Source organism: Aptenodytes patagonicus, chromosome 4 (genome assembly GCF_965638725.1).
Source record: "Aptenodytes patagonicus chromosome 4, bAptPat1.pri.cur, whole genome shotgun sequence".
Classification (NCBI taxonomy): Eukaryota; Metazoa; Chordata; class Aves; order Sphenisciformes; family Spheniscidae; genus Aptenodytes; species Aptenodytes patagonicus.
In genome coordinates, this window is record NC_134952.1 from 9,675,544 (window position 1) to 9,687,864 (window position 12,321).

General features: G+C 43.3%; 1 protein-coding gene across 4 annotated transcripts in view; it reads right to left on the minus strand.

Annotated features, from left to right (window-relative positions):
• Positions 1 to 12,321, minus strand: part of ZFYVE28 (zinc finger FYVE-type containing 28) — a 174,579-nt gene that overhangs the window by 78,558 nt on the left and 83,700 nt on the right. For all 4 annotated transcript variants that reach the window (XM_076335810.1, XM_076335809.1, XM_076335811.1 and 1 more), the window contains exon 2: positions 9,339 to 9,479. In XM_076335810.1, coding sequence (XP_076191925.1) covers positions 9,339 to 9,479 — 141 coding nt within the window. The remainder of the gene's footprint in view (positions 1 to 9,338; positions 9,480 to 12,321) is intronic.

Here is a 12,321-nt window from a genome sequence, read left to right on the forward strand (position 1 = left end):
ATCCTTACTAAAATACTGCTCCTTCTCTTGTTTGGCATTTACATGACAAATTCTTAAAAGGAAAACCCAAAAAACATTATTTTTACACAAAGTACTACAAAATAATTTAAGTCCTAATTAGCAAAGCCATTTTTGACATGACATTTGACGATGATCTGACCTATTCTGCAGAACTTTGAAAATTAGAAGTTACAAAAATAGCTACATGAAAAAATAAAAACCATCTCCATCTTTTCTTTCAGCTCTAGCAACAGATTGTTTTAGTAACAGCAATCTGTTTGACAAATGAAAAGAAGAAATTACCAGGCATCAGATGGTATTAAGAGTCACAGGGTGGTGAGTCACTGTATAACAAGCCAAGCAAACTGACCAAGCAACTATCGGAGTCTGCATTTCTTGCATGCCTACAGGTGAAACATTCAGAGAAGCTACTTTTTTAACAGAACAGCTCCAAAGGTCTGCCTATACTACAAGAAACAAATCAGAAAGCCCATGCACCTGCAGAGAAATAGGGAATAAATTGTCATCTCCAGGGATAAAACAACAAACAAGGACATAATCTTGCACCATGATATTGTTCATCCAGCCTTATTATCAGAAAACCTTTTCTAATAAAACAGTCTGGAAAGAATTTACCTAGAAAGTTTGTGGAATGCCCATTACTGGAGGTTTATAAGAACAAGTCAGATAAATATTTGTGAAAGTGGGATTGGCTGTACCTAAATCATCACACAGAAGACTGAAGTCAATGACCTTTCAAGATAACTCTCACCCCTATTCTTTTCCCTCCAAGTCACTGAATTTTGACTGTTAATAAACTCATAGTTTCCAGTTTGGCAAATCCTTAAACTCCACATGGTTTCGGGAGGGATAGAGTTAATTTCTTTTCTAGTAGCTGGTACAGTGTTTTGGATTTAGGATAAGAACAAAGTTGATAACGCACGGATGTTTTAGTTGTTGCTAGGTAATGCTTACACTAGCCAAGGACTTTTCAGCTTCCCATGCTCTACTGACTGAGAAGGCTGAAGGTGCACAAGAAGCTGGGAGGGGGCACAGCCAAACTGGCCAAAGGGACATTCCATACCATGTGACGTCATGCTCAGTACATAAACTGGGGAAAGCTGGCCGGGGGGGGGGGGGCCGCTGCTCGGGGACTGGCTGGGCATCGGTCGGCGGGTGGTGAGCAATTGTACTGTGCATCACTTGCTTTGTGTATTATTATTATTATTATTATCATATTATTATTATTATCATTTTATTTCAATTATTAAACTGTTTTTATCTCAACCCATGAGTTTTTCTAACTTGTGCTCTTCCAATTCTCTCCCCCATCCCACCGGGTGGGGGGGAGTGAGCGAGCGGCTGCGTGGTGCTTAGTTGCCGACTGAAGTTAAACCACGACAGTCCTTTTTGGCGCCCAACGTGGGGCTCGAAGGGTTTGAGATAATAACAGGTTAACCGGAGCGTATTAAAGAACTTATATCTGTTAGTAGTTGTGGGTCACAATGTTGGTTTCTCTGTTCTCGATATTGATTTGTATAATCTGCATCGCGCTCTTTTTCCTGCTGTACATGTTAAAGATTGGTGTTGGGTTTTGCAGTTTGCTGTGGTCTGCAGTGAATAGTAGTGTCTCGCTTGTGAGGTTTGTTTTTAGAACATTGACCTTGACGTTAGTGTGGTATGTAAACTTCGCAATGAAGCCGTTACTGTACCACGGAGATCATTTCGTGGAGACAACTAGCAATTGCAGTAACTTTTCTGAGAGTTTTTTTACGGAGGAAATACAGAATGGCAGGGTCACTACCTTCTTCTATAATGTTTCCTCCTTCATTACAGTAACTTTTCAGTATTTTGAACATCCTTGGGCAGTTAAGATACTTCTATTAATACTTCTTGGGAATACTGTTTCGGTTTTGTCTAAAGTTGGTAAGCAATTTAAGAATATCATCCAGAGATCTGCCCCAAGGCTGAATAATTATGAGTGGCAGGGTGTGTGGGACAAAATGGGCAAGTACCTAGGCCAATGGGCACCCCCAGTGTTTTGGAACTTCACCCCTGAGCAAGTGCAGAATCCTGAAAAGTTAGTAGAATATTTGGAAAAAGTATGCTGTCACCCTGGCAACTCCAGAGAGATGCAGCTCATTGCAACGTGCTGGGGCCTGGCCCATGCCTACCAAGCCCTGTTCAACACCATTCAGTGCCCTCAAAGGGAAGGGAAGGTCTCTGGCTCTGACAGTAAAACGACACGCCCTGCGGCCACTCCGACCCCGGCGACAGGCCCTGCGGCCACTCCGACCCCGGCGACAGGCCCTGCGGCCACTCCGACCCCGGCGACAGGCCCTGCGGCCACTCAGACTCCGGTGACATGCACTTGCACTGTGGCCACTCCAACCCCGGCGACAGGCCCTGCGGCCACTCAGACTCCGGTGACATGCACTTGCACTGCAGTCACTCAGACCCCGGCAACAGGCCCTGCGGCTACTCGGACTCCGGTGACATGCACTTGCTCTGTGGCCACTCCAACCCCGGTAACAACCCACTCCAACCCTGTGGCTGAACCAAAGAACCAGCCTGTGCCGGTATCAGTCGCCCTTGTACACAAGAAGAAATTTTGGAAGCAGAAGTCGGCTCGTTTAGTAAGGGAGGAAGAAGCTTCTTCTAAAAGGGAACCGGAGGAAGAACTGTACGAATACCCTGGAGAAGGGCCATCACGAGAACGGGAGGAGGAGAGCCAGCCGCTGATCGGGGAGGAGGAAGAGGCAGAACTCATAAACGAGGCAGTGACCACCCGATCTCTATCCCTGAGTGAGCTGCGAGATATACGAAAAGATTTCAGCCGCCGTCCAGGTGAGCATATTGTCACCTGGCTGCTCCGATGCTGGGATAATGGGGCCAGTAGCCTGGAATTAGAGGGTAGGGAAGCCAAGCAGCTGGGATCCCTTTCTAGGGAAGGGGGCATTGATAAAGCAATTGGAAAAGGGACACGAGTCCTCAGCCTTTGGAGGCGACTCTTGTCAAGTGTGAAGGAAAGGTATCCCTTTAAGGAAGATGTCATATGTCGCCCAAGCAAGTGGGCCACCATGGAGAAGGGTATCCAGTTTCTGAGAGAATTAGCTGTGCTGGAGGTGATTTATGATGACCTGAACAATGAACAACTATCCAAAGATCTAGACGAAGTCAAGTGCACACGACCCATGTGGCGGAAGTTTATAAGGAGCTCACCATCGTCATACGCCAATTCATTGGCAGTGATAACCTGGAAAGATGGAGAGGAACAAACAGTGGATGAATTGGCTAGTCAACTCTGGCAATACGAGGAAAGTCTTTCTTCCTCCATCATCTCGGCTGTGGAGAAACTGTCCGAAAAACTGTCCCGGGAGATCCAGCAACTCAGAGAGGATAGGTCCTACTCCTCACCTGTACGGACCAGTATCTCGGCTATTAGAAGTAAGCGTTCTTTTGCTCAAGAGAGAGAATATAAAGGGTACACACCACGGGGCACCCTATGGTTTTATCTGCGTGACCACGGAGAGGACATGAGGAAGTGGGATGGGAAACCTACCGCAGCCCTAGGGGCACGGGTACGCGAATTGCAAGGGAAAACAATCACAGAAAGAGGTTCTTCCAGGAAAATTGCTGCTCCAGTTTCCAGCGGGCAGTTCCCCAGACAGGGTAGAAGGGCTGATCTTATTCTTGATCTTAATGAAGAAACTTCTGACTCATACGTACAAGAAATGAGAAACGAGTACTGTGATGAGGATTAGAGGGGCCCTGCCTCCAGCCAGGGGGAGGAGAGGGACAACCGGGTTTACTGGACTGTGTGGATTCGGTGGCCTGGCACATCAGACCCACAGAAGTATAAGGCTCTGGTAGACACCGGTGCACAGTGTACCCTAATGCCATCAAGCTATATAGGGGCAGAACCCATCTGTATTTCTGGGGTGACGGGGGGATCCCAACAGCTAACTGTATTGGAAGCCGAAGTGAGTTTAACTGGGAACAGGTGGCAGAAGCACCCCATTGTGACTGGCCCAGATGCTCCGTGCATCCTTGGCATAGACTACCTCAGGAGAGGGTATTTCAAGGACCCAAAAGGGTACCGGTGGGCTTTTGGTATAGCTGCCTTGGAGATGGAGGAAATTAAACAGCTGTCCACCTTGCCTGGTCTTTCGGAGGACCCCTCTGTTGTGGGGTTGCTGAAGGTCGAAGACCAACAAGTGCCAATCGCTACCACCACAGCGCACCGGCGGCAATATTGCACCAACCGAGACTCCTTGATTCCCATCCATGAGCTTATTCGTTGACTGTAGAGCCAAGGAGTGATCAGCAAGACCCGCTCACCCTTTAACAGTCCCATATGGCCAGTGCGGAAGTCTAATGGAGAGTGGAGACTGACAGTAGACTATCGTGGCCTAAATGAAGTCACGCCACCGCTGAGTGCTGCTGTGCCAGACATGCTAGAACTTCAATACGAACTGGAGTCAAAGGCAGCCAAGTGGTATGCCACAGTTGATATTGCTAATGCGTTTTTCTCAATCCCTTTGGCAGCGGAGTGCAGGCCACAGTTTGCTTTCACTTGGAGGGGTGTTCAGTACACCTGGAACCGACTGCCCCAGGGGTGGAAACACAGCCCCACCATTTGCCATGGACTGATCCAGATTGCACTAGAACAGGGTGGAGCTCCAGAACACCTGCAATACATTGATGATATCATCGTGTGGGGCAACACAGCAGGAGAAGTTTTTGAAAAAGGGAAGGAAATAGTCCAAATCCTGCTGAAGGCCGGTTTTGCCATAAAACAAAGTAAGGTCAAAGGACCTGCACAGGAGATCCAATTTTTAGGAATAAAACGGCAAGATGGACGTCGTCAGATCCCAATGGATGTGATCAACAAAATAACAGCCATGTCTCCACCAACTAGCAAAAAGGAAACACAAGCTTTCTTAGGCGTCGTGGGTTTTTGGAGAATGCACATTCCAAATTACAGTCTGATTGTAAACCCTCTCTATCAAGTGACCTGGAAGAAGAACGATTTCAAATGGGGCCCTGAGCAACGACAAGCTTTTGAACAAATTAAATGGGAGATAGTTCATGCAGTAGCCCTGGGGCCAGTCCGGGCAGGGCAAGAGGTAAAAAATGTGCTCTACACCGCAGCCGGGGAGAATGGCCCTACCTGGAGCCTCTGGCAGAAAGCACCAGGGGAGACTCGAGGTCGACCCCTAGGGTTTTGGAGTCGGGGATACAGAGGATCCGAGGCCCACTATACTCCAACTGAAAAAGAGATATTAGCAGCATATGAAGGGGTTCGAGCTGCTTCAGAAGTGATCGGCACTGAAGCACAGCTCCTCCTGGCACCCCGACTGCCGGTGCTAGGCTGGATGTTCAGAGGGAGGGTCCCCTGTACACATCATGCAACTGATGCTACATGGAGTAAGTGGGTCGCACTGATCACACAACGGGCTCGAATAGGAAACCCCAGTCGCCCAGGAATCCTGGAAGTGATCATGGATTGGCCAGAGGGCAAAGATTTTGGAATATTGCCAGAGGAGGAGGTAACGCGTGCTGAAGAGGCCCCAATGTATAATGAACTACCAGAAAATGAGAAGCAATATGCCCTGTTCACTGATGGGTCCTGTCGTCTTGTGGGAAAAGATCGGAGGTGGAAAGCTGCTGTATGGAGTCCTATGCGACAAGTTGTAGAAACTGCTGAAGGAGAAGGTGAATCGAGCCAATTTGCAGAAGTAAAGGCCATCCAGCTGGCTTTAGACATTGCTGACCGAGAAAAGCGGCCAGTGCTCTATCTCTGTACTGACTCATGGATGGTGGCAAATGCCCTGTGGGGGTGGTTGCAGCAATGGAAGCAGAGCAACTGGCAGCGCAGAGGCAAACCCATCTGGGCTGCCGCATTGTCGCAAGATATTGCTGCCCAGGCGGAGAACCTGGTTGTAAAAGTCCATCACGTAGATGCTCACGTACCCAAGAGTCGGGCCACTGAAGAACATCAAAACAACCAGCAGGTGGATCAGGCTGCTAAGATTGAAGTGGCTCAGGTGGATCTGGACTGGCAACATAAGGGTGAATTATTTCTAGAGCTCGGTGGGCCCATGACACCTCAGGCCACCAAGGAAGAGATGCAACATATAGATGGGCTCGTGATCAAGGGGTGGACTTGACCATGGACACTATAGCCCAGGTTATCCATGAATGCGAAACATGCGCTGCAATCAAACAAGCCAAGCGGTTAAAGCCTTTTTGGTATGGAGGATGATGGCTGAAATATAAATATGGGGAGGCCTGGCAGATCGATTATATCACACTCCCACAAACCCGCCAAGGCAAGTGCCACGTGCTTACAATGGCGGAGGCAACCACCGGATGTCTGGAAACATATCCCGTGCCCCATGCCACCGCCCGGAACACTATCCTGGGCCTTGAAAAGCAAGTCCTATGGCAACATGGCACCCCAGAAAGAATTGAGTCAGACAACGGGACTCATTTCCGAAACAACCTCATAGACACCTGGGCCAAAGAGCACGGCATTGAGTGGGTGTATCACATCCCCTATCATGCACCAGCCTCTGGGAAAATTGAACGATACAATGGACTGTTAAAGACTACACTGAGAGCAATGGGTGGCGGGACGTTCAAACATTGGGATACGCATTTAGCAAAGGCCACCTGGTTAGTCAACACTAGGGGATCTGCCAATCGAGCAGGCCCTGCCCAGTCAGAACTTTTACGTACTGTAGATGGGAATAAAGTTCCTGTAGTGCACATAAAAAATATGCTGGGGAAGACAGTCTGGGTTATTCCTGCCTCAGGCAGAGGCAGACCCATCCATGGGATTGCTTTTGCTCAAGGACCTGGGTGCACTTGGTGGATAATGCGGGAGGATGGGGAAGTCCGATGTGTACCTCAAGGGGATTTGATTTTGGCTGAGAATAGCCAATGATCTGAATTATGTGATGTTAAGTACTAATTATAGTTATAATAGTTATACTAATAATACACAGATATACTAATAATACTAATAATATTATATGCCATACTAATGTTATTACAATAAGAATCACCCAGACTAATGAAGAATAACTTCAGTGAAACCAAGCAAAGCACAGTGATGATGGTACCAGAACTGACTTCAACATGAAACAATCCAACACCACATACCATCTCCATTTTTCCTGCCCTGAAAGATTATTATGACAGATGGAGCCTGAAGTCATGGACTAAATGAACTCACCGAACATTTTAGAGGGATGGCCCACAGACGAAGGGAATGATATCTCTGTGTGTGTATATATATATATATAAAGGGGTGGTGATTAATGAAAATGTACTGGAAAATATGAGACTTGAGCATGACGCAGATGGTATAGAATAAGGGGTGGATATTGTCCTGGTTTCGGCAGGGATAGAGTTAATTTCTTTTCTAGTAGCTGGTACAGTGTTTTGGATTTAGGATGAGAACAAAGTTGATAACGCACCCATGTTTTAGTTGTTGCTAGGTAATGCTTACACTAGCCAAGGACTTTTCAGCTTCCCATGCTCTACTGACTGAGAAGGCTGAAGGTGCTCAAGAAGCTGGGAGGGGGCACAGCCAAACTGGCCAAAGGGACATTCCATACCATGGGACGTCATGCTCAGTACATAAACTGGGGAAAGCTGGCCGGGAGGGGGGGGGGCCGCTGCTCGGGGACTGGCTGGGCATCGGTCGGCGGGTGGTGAGCAATTGTACTGTGCATCACTTGCTTTGTGTATTATTATTATTATTATCATATTATTATTATTATCATTTTATTTCAATTATTAAACTGTTTTTATCTCAACCCACGAGTTTTTCTAACTTGTGCTCTTCCAATTCTCTCCCCCATCCCACCGGGTGGGGGGGAGTGAGCGAGTGGCTGCGTGGTGCTTAGTTGCCAACTGAAGTTAAACCACGACAGTAGGAAACTGTGAAGATATTCAAAGTAGACAGAAGCATTAAAATTGTTTGACATACAGTACATTGACTGTCAACTCTTTCTCTGTAAGCATTCTTCAAAACACTGCACTTTTTAAATTTCATTTTCTTGCAAGCAAGCACATAATACCTGACTTTTCTTTTCAACAGACTCAGCTAACTTAATGTGAACATTTGTTTATAATGATCAGGGCACTGTTCTTCAAACTCATCTTAACTTGTTTAGTGATGAAATTTTTCCATATAATGAAGTTTGGTACATTTTACTAGTAGTAATGGTAAGAAATTGTAGCAAGGGGTGAATCAAAATAGTTACTTTACACTCAACTGCCATTTTTACTTCGTGGAGATGTAAATGAATCTTTATTCTTATGGTCTTTCCACTTACAATTCTCCCGAGTTGACAGCAAGTGTTTACCTTTCATACAGAAATGCTCCTACCACCTGAGCATGGTGTATTCTGGACTTGAGCCTACTTCAGTTTGAAGTGTTTTTCTTGGGTGTGACTGGGAGAAGTATCAAAGCATTCATGTAAGTACGAAGTGTACCACAAAAGTAGTTTCTACCTCTAAAAACTACTGAAAAACTTGGCATAGAATGGCATACAGCATGACAGGGAAAGTTGTATTTTCTCAATTGTTTTTCAATTTCTGAATTGTTTTTCTTAATAAATCAAATTACAAAAACTATCCAAGTTAAGAGAGTTAGACTTAACTGAATTGGTCTTTGCAGTCTCTGGTTCTTCTCCCTTCAAGTCTTCCTCAAAGTATAGCCATACTTTCAGCAAATTACTACCAGGAATCTCTTTTTAGGTGAACTATATTATACAACAGGAACTTAGAGACAGATTCATATTTTCGAAATAATTTACAGATAAAACCCCTCTTTTGCTTGGTTCCTCAGTAGTTCCTCTCATCTTCAAGACTTTTTACATGAAGCAGATAATATTAATCCAAAAATCAGCAAAGCTATGAGCTGTCTTCACGTAGTTCATTTGCTAATGAAAAGCTATCAGATTCATGAGGTGTGAAAGCTGAGCATCTACAAAAGACATGGCTACCTTATACCGCCTGAAATTTTGAAATATTTCTCATGTTCTAGTAAGCTCTGTATGCTTATATTATATAAAGAAAACAGTCTTTAATGTATGCTCTTATGTAAGGGAAAGCATAAACACACTCTTAAAGGAGATGTAGTTGATTTAATTTATGAATAGTTTTTTCGAAAATATACCTTTTAAACTAAGGAAAGGCACTTATCTATCAAAGGTTCATTTTAAAGGGATTTGACAATAAAAACTAATACAATAAATAATGTAATACCTTTAATGTACACAAAAGTGTCAAAGAAATCAGAAAGGTGCCATTTTGATTACCTGACAAGAGCGAAACTGGTTGACTAGCAGCGTACATCTCTGTGGGTCTTTTCTTCCATCCAAACTGTCCAGTTCAGCTGCTACTTGATTTAGTTCCTCATCAGCATAGTAGAACTGAGCAAGGAGCTGCGGGTCTGTTCTCTGCATTGAAGACAGAGACATATACAATATTACATTATTTTTGCAAATAAAAACCCACTTCAGCTAATTACATTTATTGCGATTCTTTTTTACATTTAAGCCAGATAAGTAGTGTGGCAGCATGGAAAAGCATGATCTTGAGACATTTACGCACACTCACAAATTTTTTCTACCTTGAAGAAAAAAAAAAAACCTCTCACACAGCAAACTTGGGGTATTACTCAGCTATCATTATCTCCAAAACCGTCCCGGCGTTCTCACTACTTGTGGCATAATTATCTGGCGGAGCAAACAACAGAATCACAAGTTTTGTTTATTAAAAGTATGCTTCAGTTCTAGGCAAAACAAGACAAAGTTGCTTTCCAAGTTAAAACAAACAAACCAACCCCCAAAAATCTATCAAGCAATGTGATAATCTATCAAGCAGTGTGGTAACCCCTGCAACATTATGCACAGTGTTTTCTGGTCAGAATCCTCACTTTGAGGATCAGAAGAATCAAGTCACAGAAGGGAAAGGTACTGAATGTACTAGATACATTACCAGGGCCAAATAGATGTAAAGACTTCACAAAGCAAATAATATGACTAAACGAGGCATTACAGAGAGAAAACTATGCCAGAAGTCTTCCAAGTGGCAAAGAATGGAATTATCACAATAGATTTTTGGCCACATTAAAACAAAACAGCAGTTATAATAGAAAGAAGACTAAAGGAATGCATCATCAAAAAAATAGAGAAATATTAATAATAAAAGTTTACCCCGTAAAAGGTGTGGTTTTTTTTTTTTAACATTAACAACTGGAAATTCTGATCCCTATGAAAACTTTCATCAAAATAGTGGAAAAATAACAGATCAGTGTGTGTGGAGGGAGGAGGTAAGAATTTTGACTGTTTAAAAGAGAGTGGAGATAGAAGTGGGAGGAGGGAGGGAGTAGCTTTTTGTAGATGCCAGCAACTTGGTGAAAGATTCATATGCTCAGATAAGCACAAGCTCATATTATTCTAAAGAAGTAGTTAGTAAAACATACACAAGACTTGCAGGAGATGTGTATAAAAAGAAAATAGTTGGTTTTAATCACAGTTTAAGAAACATTAAGACTATACTAACTGTAGACTGGGAATTAGAATTAGTTGTCACTAGGTGAAAGAAAAAACACCTGATACTACAGAAAACAAATAGCTACAAAATATCTGAAATTGATTCTTAATGCACTGAAGAATGAAACAATGCAAAAACACTTTTAGAAGGACCAGGTTACATATAGAAACCAGTAAAATAAAGACGAAGTTGCATGGAAGCAATTCAGAGACTCAAGCACTGGAAAAAAAAAAACATAGGGAAGAACTTCCAGGTAAAGAAAACTGTTGGGTAAAAAGAAAACATGGCTTTTATAAACAACAAAAAAAAAATAGCAAAAGCATAGAAATTACCAAGCAGCAACACATTTTAAATGACAACTACCAAAGATGTATGAGATAAGTACATCAGAGCAAAACATGTACCAACAGAAACAAGTGTAATACAGTGAAGAAATTAGTCAACAGCAAAACAGAAGATAACATCACTTCAAAAAACAACATAACCACATGCAACAAATGGCAAAGGACAAAACCACAGGGGGTATAATGACAAAGTATATCTTGTGAACCGTAACGTTTTCTATCTATCTGAAACACAAGACATTTCCACTATTGTAAAAGGACAAAATATCAAAGTTCTTAAGGGATGGGCATATGGATGCAGTGGGATCAGAAATGCTGCCATTAGCAAACCACAGGTTTAAAGCACTAATAGAGATGATAAAGGTATACTAGAGAGCTGAATCTTGTGCTTGACATACACCCAGTCCTGCAGCCCAGGTCCAGAAGACAGGAGTTGTTTGCGATCACACAAAGAGATTAGTAGCAAACCTCTGCCAACAGCAACACAAGTTCAGAAGTGGTGAGAGCACAATAAATGCCCATCAGGAATACTTGAAAAAAGCAGTTATTTTTGCTTCATACTTCAAAAAAAACCTTTTTTTTTTTTTTCAACAGAAGGTATCACACCATATTGTTAAACTCCCTATTTTAGTCTCCACAAGATACGTATCCTGCAGAAAAATCCTTTTAGGCCTTCATAGTACAACAGCATTAAAACCTGCACAGCTGATTAGTCCCTGAAAAGGAACAACTGAGTATTAACACCATTTGAAGAGAACAGTACACATCCTCAACACTTGACAGGATCAAGGAGTTAACTACTGCAGGTATTTTATTGCCATAAGATCTAAGGAAAAACATTTAGTCATATAAGTGATGCTAAATACTGCCTCAGTGTTACGTGCTGGATTGGTTCTCAGTCAGCAGTTTAATGAGACAAGAAGTCCTCCCCGAAAACAAAGGCACCAACTCCTGTTCCTATATGCCTTATTTGTACACAAATATAGTGAATTTAAGGCTACCTTTAACATTGCTGTGAGCTGTCACACTGCCCAGCAGCTTCCTACAGCACTACTTCACACCACCCAAATTCTGAGGCAAGTCAGAAATGTAACATCTTTTCAGGCAGTTGAAATGCGGTAATTAAAGCGTCAGGGTTTTTTTTTCTTCTTTAAACAGCCACTTTCTACAAAACAGAGAGCCTTTCCAATCATAAGCTTCTTCCTCTTAATCCTTTCAATGTTGTCTTTTATTAAGCAGTTTCAGTACCCTAAGTGTAAGCTGCCAAAAATTTATAGTCTTGAATAATGTCTTCACTATAGCCTTGATATAAAGGTGCCCAGGGAGAGGGATAAAGCTCATCATACATGGTCAGGGAAACAAACAAAAGTCAAAATGAATGATAATAAGAGGAAGAGCC